The sequence below is a fragment of the Oryctolagus cuniculus genome, chromosome 1 (assembly GCF_051225735.1).
Source record: "Oryctolagus cuniculus isolate XC-2025 breed Fujian yellow rabbit chromosome 1, ASM5122573v1, whole genome shotgun sequence".
NCBI classification, from domain to species: domain Eukaryota; kingdom Metazoa; phylum Chordata; class Mammalia; order Lagomorpha; family Leporidae; genus Oryctolagus; species Oryctolagus cuniculus.
In genome coordinates this window covers 93,638,017-93,656,972 of record NC_142867.1, presented here as the reverse complement: position 1 = coordinate 93,656,972, position 18,956 = coordinate 93,638,017, and the positions used below count along the sequence as shown (strand labels likewise).

The 18,956-nt window shown below is 37.7% G+C and overlaps 1 protein-coding gene across 8 annotated transcripts in view; it reads right to left on the bottom strand.

Moving 5' to 3' along the window:
• CEP126 (centrosomal protein 126) overlaps positions 1-18,956 on the bottom strand; it is a 147,980-nt gene that overhangs the window by 43,844 nt on the left and 85,180 nt on the right. For 6 of the 8 annotated variants that reach the window (XR_016233983.1, XR_016233981.1, XR_016233980.1 and 3 more), the window contains one exon: positions 10,920-10,984. Coding sequence is in view for 2 of the 8 variants with exons in the window: in XM_051849916.3 (XP_051705876.2) it covers positions 10,920-10,984 (65 nt within the window). In the remaining 6 variants the exon portion in view is untranslated. Of the gene's footprint in view, positions 1-5,699; positions 5,772-10,919; positions 10,985-18,956 lie in introns of all 8 variants that reach the window. The other 2 variants (XR_016233982.1, XM_070077346.2) reach the window with 1 other exon arrangement.

Sequence of the window (18,956 nt, the reverse complement as noted above, 5' to 3'; positions counted from 1 at the left end):
TTTATTTTACAGGTTTTCCTGAAGGAGAAGAAAAGGAAAAGTTCATTGAAAACTTGACAAATGAAATAACAGCTGAAAACTTCTCAGGTCTTGAAAGAGACACGGACATTCAGATACCAAAAATTCAAAGAATCCCAAGCAGACCCAACCAAAAAAAAAGTCTTATCTAAGGCATATAGTCAACAAATTGTCAAAAGTTAAAGACAAAGAGAGAATCATAAAGACAGTAAGAGAAAAATGCCAAGTTACATATAAAGGTAAACCAATTAGATTAACATCAGACTTCTCAGTGGAAACCCTACTGTCCACAAGAGAGTGGGAGGATATATTCAAGGTCTTAAAAGAAAAAAAACCTGCCAATCAAGAATATTATATTCAGTCAAGCTGTCCTTTAAAAGTGAAGGAGAGGAGCTGACACTGTGGTGTAGTGGGTAAAGCCCCTGCCTGCAGATCCGGCATCCCATATGGGTCCTGGTTCAAGTCCCAGCTGCTCCACTTCTGATCCAGATTTCTGCTATGGTCTGGGAAAATAGTAGAAGATGACCTAAGTCCTTGGGCCCCTGTACCCGCGTGGGAGATCCAGAAGAACCTCTTGGCACCTAGCTTTGGATCAGTGCAGCTCCAGCCATTGTGGCCAATTAGGGAATTAACCAGTGGATAGAAGACATCTCTCTCTTTCTGCCTCTCCTTCTCTCTCTGTGTAACTCTTACTCTCAAGTAAATAAGTAAATTTTTTTTAAAAAAAAGTGAAGGAGAGGGGCTTGCATGGTGGCATAGTGGGTAAAACCACTGCCTATGACAGTGGCATCCCATAAGAGTGTTGGTTTGTGTCCCGGCTGCTCCATTTCAGATCCAGCTCACTGCTAATGTGCGTGGGAAAGCACTGGAACTTGGCCCAAGTATTTGGGCCCCTGCACCCTCATTGGAGATCAGGAAGAAACTATTGGTTCCTGGATTTGGTCTGGCCCAGCACTGGCCATTGCAGCCATTTGGGGAGTGAATCAGCAGATGCAAGATCTCTCTCTCTCTCTCTCTCTCTCTCTCTCTCTCTAACTCTATCTTTCAAATAAATAAATCTTATAAAAAAAGGTTATGGAGGGATAAGGTATTTTCCACATAAGCAAAAACTGAGAGAATTACCACCACCAGACTAGCCTTACAAGAAATTATGAAGGGCATCCTGCATTATAAGTAAACATGAAAACTCATGTCACCACCAAATTCACAAACAGAGCAGGAAGAATCAATATCCAATCAATAAAATGACAGACTGAAAATGAAGGGTTGGGAAAAGATATACTAGGCAAATGGAAAGCAAAAGCAAGCAGGCCTAGCTATCCTGATATCGGATAAAACAAACTTTAAATCAAAAAGTATAAAAAGATAAAGGACATTATATTTGATAAAAAGTTCTGTTCAGCAATAAGACATGACAATCAGGCTGGCGCCGTGGCTCAATAGGCTAATCTTCTGCTTTGCAGCGCCGGCACACCGGGTTCTAGTCCCAGTCGGGGCGCCGGATTCTGTCCTGGTTGCCCCTCTTCCAGGCCAGCTCTCTGCTGTGGCCCGGGAGTGCAGTGGAGGATGGCCCAAGTGCTTGGGCCCTGCACCCCATGGGAGACCAGGATAAGTACCTGGCTCCTGCCATTAGATCAGCGCGGTGCGCCGGCTGTGGCGGCCATTGGAGGGTGAACCAACGGCAAAGGAAGACCTTTCTCTCTGTCTCTCTCTCTCACTGTCCACTCTGCCTGTCAAAAAAAAAAAAAAAAAGACATGACAATCATAAATGTATATGCATCCAACACAAAACTACTCAGATATAAACTGCCAATCTTGTTAGACCTCAAGGAAGAGATAGACACCAGTAAAATAATACTGGGTAATTTCAATACCCTACTCTCATCAATTGACAGATCATTCAGATAGAAAGTCAATAAAGATACATTGGAGTTGAAATATACTAATGAGAAAACACACTATCAGACATTTACAGGACATTTCTCCCAACAGCTACAGAATACACATTCTTCTCAACAGTACATGGAACATTTTCTAGAATGGAGCATATGTTAGGCCACAAATGAAGTCTCAGCAAGTTTAAAAAGATTGAAATCATATCTTGTATATTTTCAGACCTTAAAGGAATAAAACTTGAAATCAACCAGAACAATAGAATACTCATAAATGCTTGGAAATTAAACAACATGCTACTGAATGATCAATGAGTCATTGAAGAAATTAAAAAGGAAATCAAAAACGTTCTTGAAATAAATGAAAAAGAAAATAAAACATATCAAAATGTGGGATATAATAAAAGCAGAGGGAAGTTTATAGCATTAAGTGATTAGATTTTAAAAAGGGAAATGTCTCAATTTAATAATCTGATGATACATCTTGAAAACTTACAAAAACAAGAACAAATCAAACCAAAAATCAGCTGGAGGTAAGAAATAATAAGGCTCAGAGCAAAAATAAATGAAACTAAAAAAAGCAAAAGATCAAAAACCAAAAAGGTGGCTTTTTTGAGAAGATAAGCAAAATAGATAACCTCTAGAAAGACTAACAAGGAAAAAAAGTGAAAAATTCAAATAAAATTAGTTTTGAAAAAGCAGCCATTACAACTGATACCACTGAAATACAAAGGACCATAAGAAACTACTATGAAGAACTATACAGTAATAAACTGGAAAACCTGAAAGAAATGGATAAATTCATAGATTGATATGACCTACCAAGATTAACTCAAGAAGATATAGACAACCCGAGCAGAACAGTAACAAGCAATGAGATTGAAGCAGTAATCAAAAGTTTTCCATCAAGGAGAAGTCCTGGACCTGATGGCTTTACTACTGAATTCTACAAAACAAAATTAAAAAAGTACAATATTCTTCAAGCTATTCTAAATATTGAACAGGATGGAATTCTGCCAAACTCTTTTTATGAGACCAGCATTATTTTTTTAAATTATTTATTTATTTGACAGGTAGAGTTACAGATAGTGAGAGAGAGACAGAGAGAAAGGTCTTCCTTTTCATTGGTTCACTCCCCAGAAGGCCGCTACTGCTGGCACTGCGCTGATCCGAAGCCAGGAGCCAGGTGCTTTCTCCTGGTCTCCCATGTGGGTGCAGGGCCCAAGCACCTGGGCCATCCTCCTCCGCCTTCCTGGGCCATAGCAGAGAGCTGGAATGGGAGAAGAGCAACCAGGACTAGAACCCAGCGCCCATATGGGATGCCAGCACTGAAGGCAGAGGATTAACCTAGTGCGCCACCGCACTGGCCCCCAAGGCCAGCATTATCAAACAAAGACGTGACATGAAAACTACAGACCCATATCCTTAATGAACATAGATGCAAAGATTCTCAACCTAATACTAGCAAATCTAATTTAAAACCTCATCAAAAAGAACATACATCATGATCAAGTGGTATCTATCACAGAAATGCAAGGGTGGTTCAACATTCTCAAGTCAATAAATGTAAATCAGATCAGTAGGATGAAGAACAAAAAACTTTGTCATCTCAATAGATGAAGAAAGCATTTGATAAGATTCAAGACCCCTGGGAGCTGGCGCCGTGGCTCACTTGGCTAATCCTCCGCCTGTGGCGCCAGCATCCCATATGGGCACTGGGTTCTAGTCCCAGCTGCTGTTCTCTAGTCCAGCTCTCTGTTGTGGCCCAGGAGGGCAGTGGAGGATGGCCCAAGTGATTGGGCACCCGCAACCACATGGGAGACCAGGAGGAAGCACCTGGCTCCAGGCTTCGGATCGGCACAGCACCAGCCGTAGTGGCCATTTGGGGGGTGAACCAACAGAAGGAAGACCTGTCTCTCTCACTGTCTAACTCTGTCAAATAAGTAAAAAAAAAAAAAAAAATCAACACCCCTTCATGATAAAAACTCTCCAAAAGGAACATTCCTCCAAATTATAAAGGCTATATATGAGAAAACTACAGTCCATATCATACCGAATGAGGAAAAGCTGAAAATATTTCCCCTCAAATCTGAAACCAGACAAGGATGTCCAATTTTGCCACTTTTGTTCAGTACATACTGAAAGGTTTAGCAAGAGCAATTAGACAGGAGAAAGAAAGAAAGAAAGGAAGGAAGGAAGGAAGGAAGGAAGGAAGGAAGGAAGGAAGGAAAAGAAAGAAAGAGAAAAAGAAAGAAAGAAAGAAAGAAAGAAAGAGAAAGAAAGAGAGAGAGAGAGAGAGAGAGAGAGAGAGAGAAAGGGCATCAAAATAGGAAAAGAGGAAGTCAAATATCCATGTGTGCAGCAGAAATAAAACACTCTACCAAAAAGCTGTTAGGATTGATAAACCAATTCAGTAAAGTTACAGGTTACAAAATAAATACACCAAAACCAGTTACTTTCTTTTATGGTAATGATAAACTGAAAGAAAAATCAAGAAAGAAATGCCATTCACAATAGCCACAAAAATATCAAATATTTAAGAGTAAATTTAACCAAAGAATTGAATGATCTCTACAATGAAAATGGTCAAACAATGATGATAGAAATCAAGTTCATAAAAAATTGGAAAGATATTCCTTGCTCACCGGTTGGGAGAATCAATGTCATTAAGATGTCTATACTACCTAAAGCAATCTACAGATTCAATGCAATCCCTATCAAAATACTGATAGCATTCTTTACAGAGTTAGAAAAAGAGGTCCTGGGGCCGGTGTTGTGGCGCAGCAGGTTAGAGCTCCAGCCTGCAGCACCAGTGTCCCATATGGGTACCAGCTCAGATCTCAGCTGCTCCTCTTCTGACCCAGCTCTCTGCTATGGCCTTGGAAGGCGGTGGAGGATGGTCCATGTGGGAAATCCAGAGGAAGCTCCTGACTCCTGATTGGATTGGCTCAGCTCTGGCTGTTCTGGCCATTTGGGAATGGGCCAGCAGATGGAAGACCTCTCTCTCTCTCTCTGTGTCTACCTCTCTCTGTAACTCTGTCTGTCAAATAAATAAAAAATATATTTTTTAAAAAAGAAAAATAGATCCTAAAATTCATACAGAATCATAGAAGACCCAGAATAGCTAAAGTGATCTTGAAGAAAAATCAAGCTGGAGGTATCACAATACTGATCAAAACATATTACAAATCTATAGTAATTAAAACACCATAGTATTAGCATAAAAACTGATGCACCAATTAATGGAACAGAATAGAGACCCCAAAAATTAATTCACATACCATATAGCCAAAAGATTTTTGAGAAAAGTGCTCAGATCATACTGTAGAGTAAGGATAATCTCTTAAAAAATGGTGCTTAGTGTGCTGTACATTGAGATTTAATGCTATAACTAGTACTCAAACAGTATTTTTCACTTTATGTTTCTGTGTGGGAGCAAACTGTTGAAATCTTTACTTAATGTATGCTAAACTGATCTTCTGTATATAAAGAGAATCGAAAATGAATCATGATGTGAATGGAAGGGGAGAGGGAGTGGGAAAGGGGAGGGTTGCGGGTGGGAGGAACGTTATGGGGGAGAAGCCATTGTAATCCATAAGCTGTACTTTGGAAATTTATATTCATTAAATAAAAGTTAAAAAAAAACAATCAAATAGGGCCAAATTCCTTCCCTTGGGGTTTTCAAACCTTGAATTATGACAATAAAGTCTGACTACATTCTTTAAGAAAAAAAAATGGTGCTGGCAAAACTGGATGTATATATGTACAAGAATGAAATTAGATACATACCTGTCACCATATTCAAAAATCAACTCAAGATGGATCAAAGACCTAAATTTGAGATCTGAGACCATGAAGTTGCTGGAAGAAAATGTAGGGGAAATACTCTAAGATATTGGTGTAGGAGATGACTTCTTGGACAAGACTCCCTTAGCACAGGCAACAAGAGAAAAACTAAACAAATGGAACTGTATCAAACTCAGAAGCTTTTTAACAGAAAAGGAAACTAACAATAAAGTGAAGATATCCAACAGAATAGAAAAAATTATTTGCAAGCCATCTATATGACAAATAACTAATATCCTAATATATCATCAAAAACTCAATAACAACAAAACAATCCAGTTGAGAAATGGACAAAGGACTTCAATAGACAGTTCTACAAAGAAAAAATACAAAATAACCAAAAATATATAGAAAATGCTCAACATCACTAGCATTCAGGGAAATGCAAATCAAAACCACAAAACCTCACCTGTGCCAGAATAGCTAAAATTCAAAAACACAGAGTAACAAATGTTGGCAAGGATGTGGACAAAGGAGAACACTTACATACTGTTGGTGGGAATGTAAACTAGTACAGCCACTGAGGAAAACAACGTGAAGATTTCTTAAAAAAACTAGAAATGGACTTGCCATATGATCTAGCAATCTTACTACTGGGTTTATACCCAAAAGACTTGGAAACAATGTATCAAAGTGATACCTGTACCACCATGTTTATAGCAGCACTGTTCACAACAGTCAAAATTTGGAATCAACCAAGGTGTTCATCATCAGATAAGTGGCTAAAGAAAATGTGTTATATATACAAAATGGACTATTATTCAGCTATGAAAAAGAATGAAATTTTACCATTTTCAACAAAATGGAAGCAATTGGACAACATCATACTGAATGAAAAATAGCTGGATCAAGAAAGACAAATACCTCATGTTTGCCGGCACCGCGGCTCACTAGGCTAATCCTCCGCCTTGTAGCGCCGGCACACCGGGTTCTAGTCCCGGTCGGGGCGCCGGATTCTGTCCCGGTTGCCCCTCTTCCAGGCCAGCTCTCTGCTGTGGCCCGGGAAGGCAGTGGAGGATGGCCCAAGTGCTTGGGCCCTGCACCCACATGGGAGACCAGGATAAGTACCTGGCTCCTGCCATTGGATCAGCGCGGTGCACCGGCCACTGCACGCTGGCTGTGGCAGCCACTGGAGGGTGAACCAACGGCAAAGGAAGACCTTTCTCTCTGCCTCTCTCTCTCACTGTCCACTCTGTCGGTCAAAAAATAAAAAAAACCTTGAGTTAAAAACAGAAATTGCAAAATAAATTGCATGTGGACTTAAAAAAAACCAAAAACCTCATGTTCTCCCTTATGTATGGGAGCTAAGATTTAAAAAAAAAAAAAAGAAAGAAGAAAGAAATATCTGTATGTATCAGAACTGCTGCAAATATGGCTTTGTAAACCTTTGTTTTATACCTTTGTCAAATGAATGGTTAAAAATGTTATAGTAGGGGTGGCGCTGTGGCACAGCGGATTAATGTCCTGGCCTGAAGCACTGGCATCCCATGTGGGTGCCGGTTCAAGTCCCGGCTGCACCTCTTCCAATGCAGCTCTCTGCTATGGCCTGGGAAAGCAATAGAAGATGGTCCAAATCCTTGGGCCCCTGCAAACACGTGGGAAACCAGGAGGAGGCTCCTGGCTCCTGGCTTCGGATCAGCACAGCTCTGGCCATTGCGGCCAATTGGGGAGTAAACCAATGGAAGGAAGACCTCTCTCTCTCGCTTCACCTCTCCTCTCTCTGTGTAACTCTGACTTTCAAAGAAATAAATAAAAATCTTTAAAAATAGTTATAGTAGATCTTCATTATGTTCTTAGAATTGTTATCTACAAATCACATTGAATTTGTTAAAAACTAAAAAAGAATATTATACTACTATAGTTTTGGTGGTCTGTGACAACTTCAAAATTTACTATATATGGGTGAACTGGTCATTTTTCCATTCAATTATTGCTGATAGCCATTGTTTATATTCCTACTAATCTAGGGTTTTTTTTCTTTTTTACTTATTAAACTTATTTGGTGAAGTATTAAGCCTTTTCAACTGTAATGCAATTTAAAATGTTATCTCAAAAACTAAAAAAAAAAAAAAGAGAGAGAGAGAGAAAGGAAAAAGAAGAGTAGGAGGAAGAGAGTGGGAGGGAAGGAGCAGGGGAGGGAATATCATCATTGTATTCTTAGAATTGTATCTGCAAGGATGTACTTTCCTCTGAAGGGAGGAGAGAGCTTCCATTTTGCCTATGGCCCTGTTGAAATACTGAAGGAGTTTGTGGATCCAAAAATGCTTCCATAATAGCTTAGGCAGCTCATGTCAAGCGCCTAGGGTGATCACTGATGTCATACATAAGAGTGTTAATTATTAAATTAATAATTAGGAGTCATAGTGCACTAACTTCCCATGCAGGACCTCTGTCCTCAAAGAGCTGCGTTATGAGACTTAATAGTGAAACTTGTTCTCAAAGAAGTAATTCCTTTTAGTGTATTAAGTGGAGGATATTCTTATGTCACACAAATTATAGTTATGTCTAAGTACTCCCAAAAGATGTAGCATTCTTGGGTTCTTCTTTAATGATAACTAAGTTTCAAAAAAAAAAAAAAAAAAGTGAAATTACCAGCCCTTGTATGGGCTGTTGAGGAACAGCTTTTGTTCTTGTGTATTTTATGTTTTATTCACAGTTTTTTTGTTTTGATTTTTTTTCTCATACAAAGTGCTGAGCTCTTTACCTAGAATAGAGTTAATCTACTGTGTATAAAGTTAAATGAAAATAGATCTTAGTAAAAAATAGCACTGGGAACAGGAGAAGAGGAGGAGGGGTGGGAGGGCAGGTATAGAATTACTATGTTCCTAAAGTTGTATTTATGAAGTGTATGCAAATAAACTGTTAAAAACCAATTAAAAATTAAAAAATAAAAAGTAAAAACACTATCAATTGGAATGGAGAGTAGTGAATGGATTTGTGATGCAAGTAATAAGTATAATTAGGAAGATTTATTGACCGGAAAGGAATGAGGAACCTGGATAAATTATTTGTATTTGGGAAATTAAGTAGATGGTGGCATCATTAATTGAAATAAGGATTAAAAAAAGGAAAGATGTTGTGGGGAAGGGGGGAATGAAATTTTTGTTTTGAGACCTTGAGAAAATTACATGGTGTCCGTGAGTCAGAAGATTAAACAACAGAATATGTGGGAAACCATTTATCACTTTGTAATGATAGGAAATCAGTGTGTTTCCTTTCTTCTAATTATATCTCAACAATGTTCACTGTCACTAAAAAATCCCAATTTATTAAATAATAACATTCACTAAAAGGCATTGGAAGAATTCCAGAAACAGTGGTACTTTTGTTGAGTGAAAGACCCTGCCTCAGAATTGAAATAAAGTTTCAGGCTCAAATAAATCTATATTTTCACTATCATTTGAAGAAGGTAGATAATTTATCTATTGAAAGACTATGCATAAGAAATCATAAAAAGTCAACTAATAGTTTTTAAGTATTTAGCATTCTGTATTTCCTATGAAGCAGATAGATAAGTGAAAAGCAATTTAGATCAGAAGAATACAGTATAAAAAAGATTTTCAATTGGAAGGACAAAAATGTATGCTTCAGATACTATAGTATTAACTTCAGAGGACAGTGAGAGCATCATAAACTAAATTGGTTAGGAAGTCTTCATGAAGGAAGTGCTTCAAAGTCTGTGCTTAAATGGGCTGGATTTTGGAAAGCAGAGCAAAAAAAACCCCACAATTTTGTTCACTGGAAATCAATGTAAGCAAATCATGACGCAGAATGGAATATCAAAATTCAATGGCAATGTATGAGTGAACTTCAAAATTTCATAGAAAAGGTGTATAATGAAAAATGTGTGGATTTTAATAATTTTTGGTGCAGAAGGATAAGCTGCAGTTTGAGACACTGCATCCCACATCAGAGTGTCAGTTTGATTCCTGGTTCTTCCTTATCTGATCCAGCTTCCTGCTAATGCACCTGGGAAGACGCAGGTGACAGCCCAAGTTCTTAAGTCCCTGCTACCCATTTTGGAGATGCCAGGCTCCTGGTTTCAGCCTGGCCCCAGCCCCAGCCATTGCAGCCATCTGGGATGGAACCAGTGGATGGAAGATCTCTCCCTCTCTTGCTCTCTCCTCCTCTCTAACACTGCCTTTCAAATAATAATTTGAAAAAATCTCAGAACAGAGATATATTATGAAAAACAACTGAGCAAGCCCTTAATTAATTCTGTAGCAAAAATTTCTTTGTTGAACACCTAATTTGAGAATTGTGAGAGTACGGGTACTACTGTGGTTTGTGGATATACTTACTATAGACCTGAAAGGCTCCTGATCAGACAGATAAGACTGTTTTTCCTTTATTCTTTACCAGAATCCAGGGTTGAAGAAAAAGCATTCATTCAAAATAGTAACTTTTTTTTTTTTTTTTTTTTTTTTGGACAGGCAGAGTGGACAGTGAGAGAGAGAGACAGAGAGAAAGGTCTTCCTTTGCCGTTGGTTCACCCTCCAATGGCTGCCGCGGCTGGCGCGATGCGGCCGGCGCACCGCGCTGATCCGATGGCAGGAGCCAGGAGCCAGGTGCTTTTCCTGGTCTCCCATGGGGTGCAGGGCCCAAGCACCTGGGCCATCCTCCACTGCACTCCCGGGCCACAGCAGAGGGCTGGCCTGGAAGAGGGGCAACCGGGACAGAATCCGGCGCCCCGACCGGGACTAGAACCCGGTGTACCGGCGCCGCTAGGCGGAGGATTAGCCTAGTGAGCCGCGGCGCCGGCCAAAATAGTAACATTAATGTATAGTTTTGAAATTTCAAGACATGTACGGGATATGAGCAAGGGTAGTGATGATTTCCAATGTAAAACTTCTTAGCAATTTTCCAATTAGGCTACAAATCTGAAATTACTTGAGGATTGGTACATTAATAACTGCTTCTTCTCCCATGACTGATGAAATACTCCAGATGTAAAAATCTTTACATTCCGGCCATTTTTTAAAAATGTGAATATATTGCTTGATTCTAATGAAATATTTTATAAAAAAAATTTGGTTAGGAAGAAAAAAACTCTAAGAACCAATCAAGAAAAACTAATTTCATTACAGAGTTCTTACCTGTATTGATATGTACATAAAATCAAGAATTTTCTTAAAATGAGAAAAATTTTCTTCAAATACTTACCAGAAATGGTATTATTTGAAAAGTATTTTTGATAGATGAATGTTTGCCCATGGTTTCTTGTAGATCTGAAATATTTATACCACAATACAAAAATAATTTAGATATATGTATTCAAAGAGAATGACTTAAGAAGTATTAAATTCTGATGCTTCAAATATTCAAAATTTATTTTTCTATTCTAGAAACAATCTTCATATTTATATTAGGTTTGAAAATAAAAGTAAATTAGAAACAACTACATAACATTTATGTCTATAAAAGGGAATGCCTGATACTTTGACTATTATACAACAATCTTTATTCAAATATTACTTTTCTTTCAGTTTTTTAAACAAAAAGTGAATTTCATCCCTTGACCTCTCAGGAAAAGAAAGATATTTATTTAGATAGTGAGGTATAAAATTTGAGATATTTGGTCAACACTTTTCTTTTAATTTTCTAGGCTTTTCTCCATGTAATACCAAGTCTCTGAGCAAGAGAAAAAGAGTAAAAAAAATTCAGGCAAAATCTTTTTATGTGAAACTTCATCTGCCTAATTTTACATTTTAATTCTTATAACATTAGTTCTGTGTTGCTTGTGATGATCACTTCTCGACTTTCTTAATATATTCATTTTAAATATGCTTTTAATTTTAAATTAACATAAAGAGTATATAAAAGTCATATTTTAATTAATAATAATGAAGCTAGTGTCTGGGTAACCACATGGATTAAGAAATTTGAACATTATTACTGCTTCAGAAGCTTCCTTGAGCTCCCTGCCTGCTCCACACTGTTCAGATTTGTGTTCTCTTCCCTCACCCATAGATGTACCCAACCCACTACATTGACTTTGTAGTTTTAGCACAGATACATATACATCTCCAAGATAATCCTGTTTAGTTTCACATGTTTTTTGGATTCAACATAGATGAAATTGCACTATTTGTATTCACCTTTATTTACATATTTTTGCTCAAATTAAAAAATTTCTAGTTCCATCCACAGTAATCTGTTTAGTTGTAATTTGTTCTTTTTCTTTTTTTTAAGATTTATTTTATTTATTTGAAAGACAGAGTTACAGAGAGAAATAGATACAGAGAGAGAGAGAGGTCTTCCATCTTCTGGTTCACTCCCCAAATCGCTGCAAAAGCCAGAGCTGGGCCCATCTAAAGCCAGGAGCCAGGAGCTTCTTCCGGGTCTCCTGTGTGGGTACAGGGGCCCAAGCACTTGGGCCATCTCTCGCTGCTTTCTCAGGCACATTATCAGGGAGCCGGATCAGAAGCAGAGCAGCTGGCACTCAAACCAGCACCCATATGGGATACTGGCACTGCAGGCCGGGGCTTTAACTCACAGTACCACAGTGCTTGCTCCATTTGTTCATTTTTATCACATGAGTTTACTAAGTTCAGAAGTTTGTAATTTTTTGGTTTTATAAGCCAGTGATTCTATATACTTATATATGTTTCCTGACACACATGTGCAGTATTTTCTAGGAGCAAAGCTGCTGGGTTTTAAGGTATGCTTATGCTCAACTTATTAGATGAAGGTAAAACATTTCCTACAGATGTCATACCAATTTATACCCCACCAGCTTTACAAGAAAGCTGCTATTGCTGTACCTATATATTTTAAAGCTTTTATTTAATGAATGCAAATTTCATAGGTATGACTTTAGGAATATAGTAGTTATTTCCCCCACGCCCACCCTCCTACCCCCACTCCTATCCCACCACCTACTTCCTCTCCCATCACATTCTTCATTAAGTTTCATTTTTAGTTTAATTTTATATACAGAGGACCAACTCTATGCTAAGTAAAGATTTCAATAGTTTGTACACACACACACACACACCATATAAAGTAGAGTTTGAGAACAAGTTTTGCAGTTAATTTTTAAAGTACAACTCATTAAGGATGGAGGTTCTAAATAGGAAATAAGTGCACAGTGACTTTTGTTGTTCATTTAACAATTAACACTTTTATTTATGACATCAGTGATCACCCAAGGCTCTTGCCATGAGCTGCCAAGGCTATGGATGTCTTTTGTGACCACAGACTCCGTCAGTATTTGGACAAGGCCATAAGCAAAGTGTAAGTTTTCTCCTCCTTTCTGAGAAAAGCACATCCTTCTTTTATGGCCCCTTCTTTCCACTGGGGTGTCACTCACAGAGATCCTTCATGTAGGACATTTTTTGCCACAGTATCTTGGCTTTCCAGGCCTGAAATGCTCTCACAGGCCTTTCAGCCAGACCAGGAAGCCTTAAGGGTTGATTCATCTTAACCAATACATATTATTATCAGCTTTTAAACAGGTGCTTATCTGGTGAATATGTAACAATATCTCATTTTAATTTGTATTTTTATATGACAAATGAAATTGAATATCTATGTTTATTTTCAGTTATATTCTTGTGAAGTTCCTTTCAATACTTCCTCTGCAGCCTCACATTTCTATTGGGTATCCTCTTTTTCTAATTGATTTATGGATTTCTTTATATATTTGAATGAGTCCTTTATTCTATGTGTCATAAATATTTTCTTTTACCTTCTGTCACAGGTAAGCAAATATTCATATCCTGGCTTTCCTTGTAAGTTTTTAATCTTTACTTGAATGTCAGACAACTTGGTTGTGTTGTCTTCAGCTTTCTTGGGGTTCAAGAAAAACGACACTTTTGTTTATATGCTTTTTCTCATTTAGAGGTGGGATTGATATATTCTATCCTTTTGCACTTTCTTTCTACACAGAAATGGAATACACACTGCTATGGTTTGTCTCCCTGAACTCACGTAGTTTAAAGCTCAAAGGCCCTGAGAGGATGGAAACAAAGCAATTATAGTGTACAGAGGTATGGTTTTTGGTAAGTGACTAAGATTAGATTAGGTTGTTAGGGTGAAGCCCTAATGATTGAATCCTGGTGCCTCTCTAATGAGAAAGACATACACACGCTCACATCACAGGTGATGCAGACACTGGGAACCCTTGCTGAAATATGTATCATGCTGCTTATACTTTGAAATCCTAGAAAGGTAGGCCAAAATAAATTTTCTTTCTTTATAAAGTTAGCCTGTTTTAGATATTTTGTTATAGTAATGAAAAGGTGACTGATACACACAGGCACGCAAACACACATGTACACTGTGTCTGTGTGTATGTTTGTGTGTGTCTATATTCAGTGATTCTCAACCATAGAAGATTTTTGACATCCCAGGGATATTTGGCAATGTCTGGAAACATTTGATTGTCATGATTAGGAGGTGCTGTGGCATCTAGTGAGTAGAGACCAGAGCAATGCTAAACATCTTATAATGCACAAGACAGTTCCCCAATGTCAATAAAAATAAAGGAATTATGCAGCCAAAATATCAGTAGTGTTGAGGCAGAGAAAGCCTGATAAATATATTTAAATATTTTTAGAATTGTTCATATCAGCCGGCGCTGCGGCTCACTAGGCTAATCCTCCGCCTAGCGGCGCCGGCACACCGGGTTCTAGTCCCGGTCGGGGCGCCGGATTCTGTCCCGGTTGCCCCTCTTCCAGGCCAGCTCTCTGGTGTGGCCAGGGAGTGCAGTGGAGGATGGCCCAAGTGCTTGGGCCCTGCACCCCATGGGACACCAGGAAAAGCACCTGGCTCCTGGCTCCTGGCTCCTGCCACCGGATCGGCGTGGTGCGCCGGCCGCAGCGCACCGGCCGCGGCGGCCATTGGAGGGTGAACCAACGGCAAAGGAAGACCTTTCTCTCTGTCTCTCTCTCTCACTGTCCACTCTGCCTGTCAAAAAATAAAAAAAAAAGAATTGTTCATATCTAATTTATAATTTCCATTATATGATTTTTCAAAATAATTTTTTTCTTTTCAACTTTTATTTAATAAATATAAATTCCCAAAGTACAACTTTTGAATTATAGCAGCTTTTCCCCCCATAACCTCCCTCCCACCCGCAACCATCCCATCTCCCAGCCCCCTCCCATCTTATTCTTCATCAAGATTCATTTTCAATTATCTTTATATACAGAAGATCAACTTATATACTAAGATTTCAACAGACTGTACCCACAAAGACACACAAAGTTAGAGTACTGTTTGAGTAGTAGTTTTACCATTAATCATCATAGTACAACACATTAAGGACAGAGGTCCTACATGGGGAGCAGGTGCACAGTGACTCCCATTGTTGATTTAACAATTGACACTCTTATTTATTACGTCAGTATTCACCCGAGGCTCTTGTCATGAGCTTCCAAGGCTATGGAAGCCTCTTGAATATAGAATATAGAAAATGATTATCAAAAATAATTGAGATCCCCTTCCAAAGTATGTGTGTGTGTATTATCTACTTAACATAAAATGTACAGCACATAATTTACTGTTAATAATAAAATATAAAGCCCTCTTTATTATAAAATCAAAAAAATTGATTCTCACAGAATGTTGATTTTCCCTTTCAAACTTTTGTGTTCATAAACAAGTTGTGGTCGCAGGTGATGAATGAGTTAGTTCTTCTGACCATGGGTTTTCACTATATGGATTTTGATAAGGGTTATGTTGAAACTATAGATTGGACTGGGTAGTATTTCATCTCAACAGAATGTCTTTGTGTTTACTTAGTTCTTAATTTCTTTCAATCATGTTTTATAGTTTTATTTGTAGGAGATTTACATTCTTTCATTACATTTGTTCTAAAGTTTACAATAGTGAGAGATATGAAAGTAAAACAGTGAGGAGATATGAAGAAATTTTGTCTTTTATTGATGAATTTCAGCAGTTTTTTTCCCATGAATTGGATGGTAATTTTTGAATACTGATAATATTCCCTCAACTTTTTGTGCTACTCACATTGTAATGGATACATACATAATACAATTTTATGTTTAATCTGTATTACTGATAGTCTCACTATTAGCAAAACAATAAATTAAGATCTGATTAAAAGATAATGGAATGGAAAATGACCATTTCATCCATATACTGTACATATACAGTAAATTTTAAAGTAATCACAGACTATTAAAACTATAGTAATACAACATTCTTAAACATTTGTTTGAGAAAGATCTAAAACAAAGTTTAAAAAAACCCATATTTGCAGTAATACCGATATACATACAGATATTTCTTTCTTTTTTAGAATTTTAGCTCCTACCATAAGAGAGACTATGCGGTATCTGTCTTTCTGGGTAGAGCTTATTTCATTCAACATGATGCCCTCCAGTTGCTTCCATTTTGCTGCAAATGGTAGAATTTCATTTCTTTTATAGGTGAATAATACTATATTGTGTATACATACCACAATTTCTTTATTCATTAATCTTATAATGGACACCTTGGTTGATTCCAAATTTTGGCTATTGTGAACAGTGCTTCTAAAAACGTGGTGGTGAAGATATCACCTTGATACACTATGTTCAGGTATTTTGGGCATATACCCAGTAATGAAATTGCTGAATCATATGGCAAGTTTATTTCTATTTTTTTAAAGAAATCTTCATACTGTTTTCCACAGTGGCTGCACTAATTTACATTCCCACCAATATTGTCCAAGTATTCTCTGTATACAACCTTGCCAGCATTTGTTACTCTCTGTGTTTTGGATTTTAGTCATTCTGACACAGGTGAAGTGGTGTCTCATTGTGGTTTTGATTTGCATTTCCCTGATGGCTAGGGATGTTGAGCATTTTTCTTAATATATTTTTTGGCTATTTGTATTTTTTTTTTGAAGAACTATCTATTGAAGTCCTTTGACCATTTCTCAATTGGATTGGTTGTTTTGTTGCTGTTGAGTTTTTTCTGATATATTCAGGAGATTAATAAGTTGTCATATAGGTAGTTTACAAATAATTTTTCTAATTTTGTTGGATATATTCACTTTATTGTTAGTTTCCTTTTCTGTCAAAAAGCTTCTGAGTTTGGGGCTGGCGCTGTGGCACAGTGGATTAATGCCCTGGCCTGAAGTGCTGGAATCCCATATGGGCATTGGTTCGAGACCTGGCTGCTCCACTTCCAATCCAGCTCTCCGCTGTGGCCTGTGAAAGCAGTGGAGGATGACCCAAGTGTTTGGGCCCCTGCACCCGTGTGGGAGACCTGGAAGAGGTTCCTGGTTCCTGGCTTCGGATCAGCGTAGCTTCAGCCATTGCAGCCAGTTGGGGAGTGAATCCATGGGTGGAGGACCTATCTCTCTCTCTCTGCCTCTCCTTTCTAACTCTTTCAAATAAATAAATAAATCTTTAATAGTTTCATTTGTTTCATTTTGCACCAATGTCTTATGAGTGTCTTCCCTACATTTTCTTCCAGCAACTTCATGGTCTAAGGTCTTAAATGTAGATATTTGATCAAGCTTGAGTTGATTATTGTATATAGTGAGAGGTATGGACCTAATTTCATTCTTCTATATACAAACATCCAGTTTAGCTAGCTCCATTTGTTGAAGAGATTATCCTTGCCCTATGGTATGGTCTGAGCACTTTTGTCAAAAATCTGTGGGCTGTACATATGTGAATTAATTCTGGACTCTTTATTCTGTTCCATTAATCTATGTATTTTTTATGCCAGTACCATGGTGTTTTCATTACTATAGCTTTGCAGTATGTGTTTTTTTTGAAAGATTTATTTATTTGAAAGCTATAGTTACAGAGAGGCAGAGAGATAGAGAGGTCTTCCATCTGCTGGTTCACTCCCCAAAAGGCCACATGGCTGGAGCTGGGCCCATCTGAAGTCCGGAGCCAGGAGCTTCTTCTGGGTCTCTCATGTGGGTGCAGGGGCCCAAGTACTTGGGCCATCTTCTACTGCTTTCCTAGGGCACATCAGCGAGCTGGATGGTAAGCAGAGCAGCCAGAACTTGAATCGGTGCCCTAATGGGATGCCAGCACAGTAGGCGGTGGCTTCACAACTATACCACAGCACTGGCCCCTGTAGTATGCTTTGAAATCAGGTACTATGATGCCTCCAGCTTGATTTTTTTTTTTTTTTTTGCTCAGGATCACTTGGGTTATTTGGGGTCTTTTGTGATTCCATATGAATTTTAGGATTTTTTTTTAATTCTGTAAAGAATGCTATTGGTATTTGGATAGGGATTGCATTGACTCTATATATTGCTTTAGGTAGTATAGACATTTTAATGATATTAATTCTCACAATACATGAGCAAGGAATGTTTTTCCATTTTTTTGTACTCTTGATGATTTCTTTCATGGGTGTTTAATAATTTTCATTACAGAGATCTTTCATTTCTTTGGTTAAATTCATGCCTAAATCTTTGATTTTTCTTGTATAGCTATTGTGAATAGGGTTTCTTTCTTGATTTTTCTTTCTGTGAGTTCCTCATTAGTACACAAGAAAGTAATTTTTTTGTAAGTTTATTTTGTAACCTGCAATTTTACTTAATTGGTTTATCAATTCTAATAGATTTTTGATAGAGTGTTTAAGTTTATCCATGTTCAAAATCATGTCAGCTGCAAACATGGGTATTACTAACTCTTTTCCCATTTTGATGCCCTTCATTTCTTTCTCCTGCCTAACTGCTCTTGCTAAAACTTTTGGTATTATACTGAAGAGTGGCAAAAGCAGACATTCTTGTCTTGTTCCAGATTAGATGGTTTCCTCCATTCAGTATGATACTGGCTGTAGTTTTCTCATACATAGCCTTTATAATTTTGAGGACTGCTCCTTCTAGATGTAATTTGTAGAGTTTTTTTTTTTTAAGATGAAGTAGTGTTGAATCTTATCAAATGTTTTTTCTCTGCATCTACTGAGATGACTATATGGCTTCTATTCTTCATCTTATTGATGTGATTTATGATGTTGATTGATTTTCGAATGTTGAGACCCCTATATATTTCTGGGATAAATCCCACTTGATTGTGATGTATGATCTTTTAGAAGTGGTTTTAGATGAGATTTGCTAGTATATTGTTGAGAGTCTTTGCATCTATGTTCATAAGGATATAGGTCTAGTTTTCTTTTCATGTTGTGTCTTTGGTTTTGGTATCAAACTAATGTGGACTTATAAAAAGAGTTTGACAGAGTTCCATCTTGTTCAATATTTTGGAACAGTTTTTTAAATCT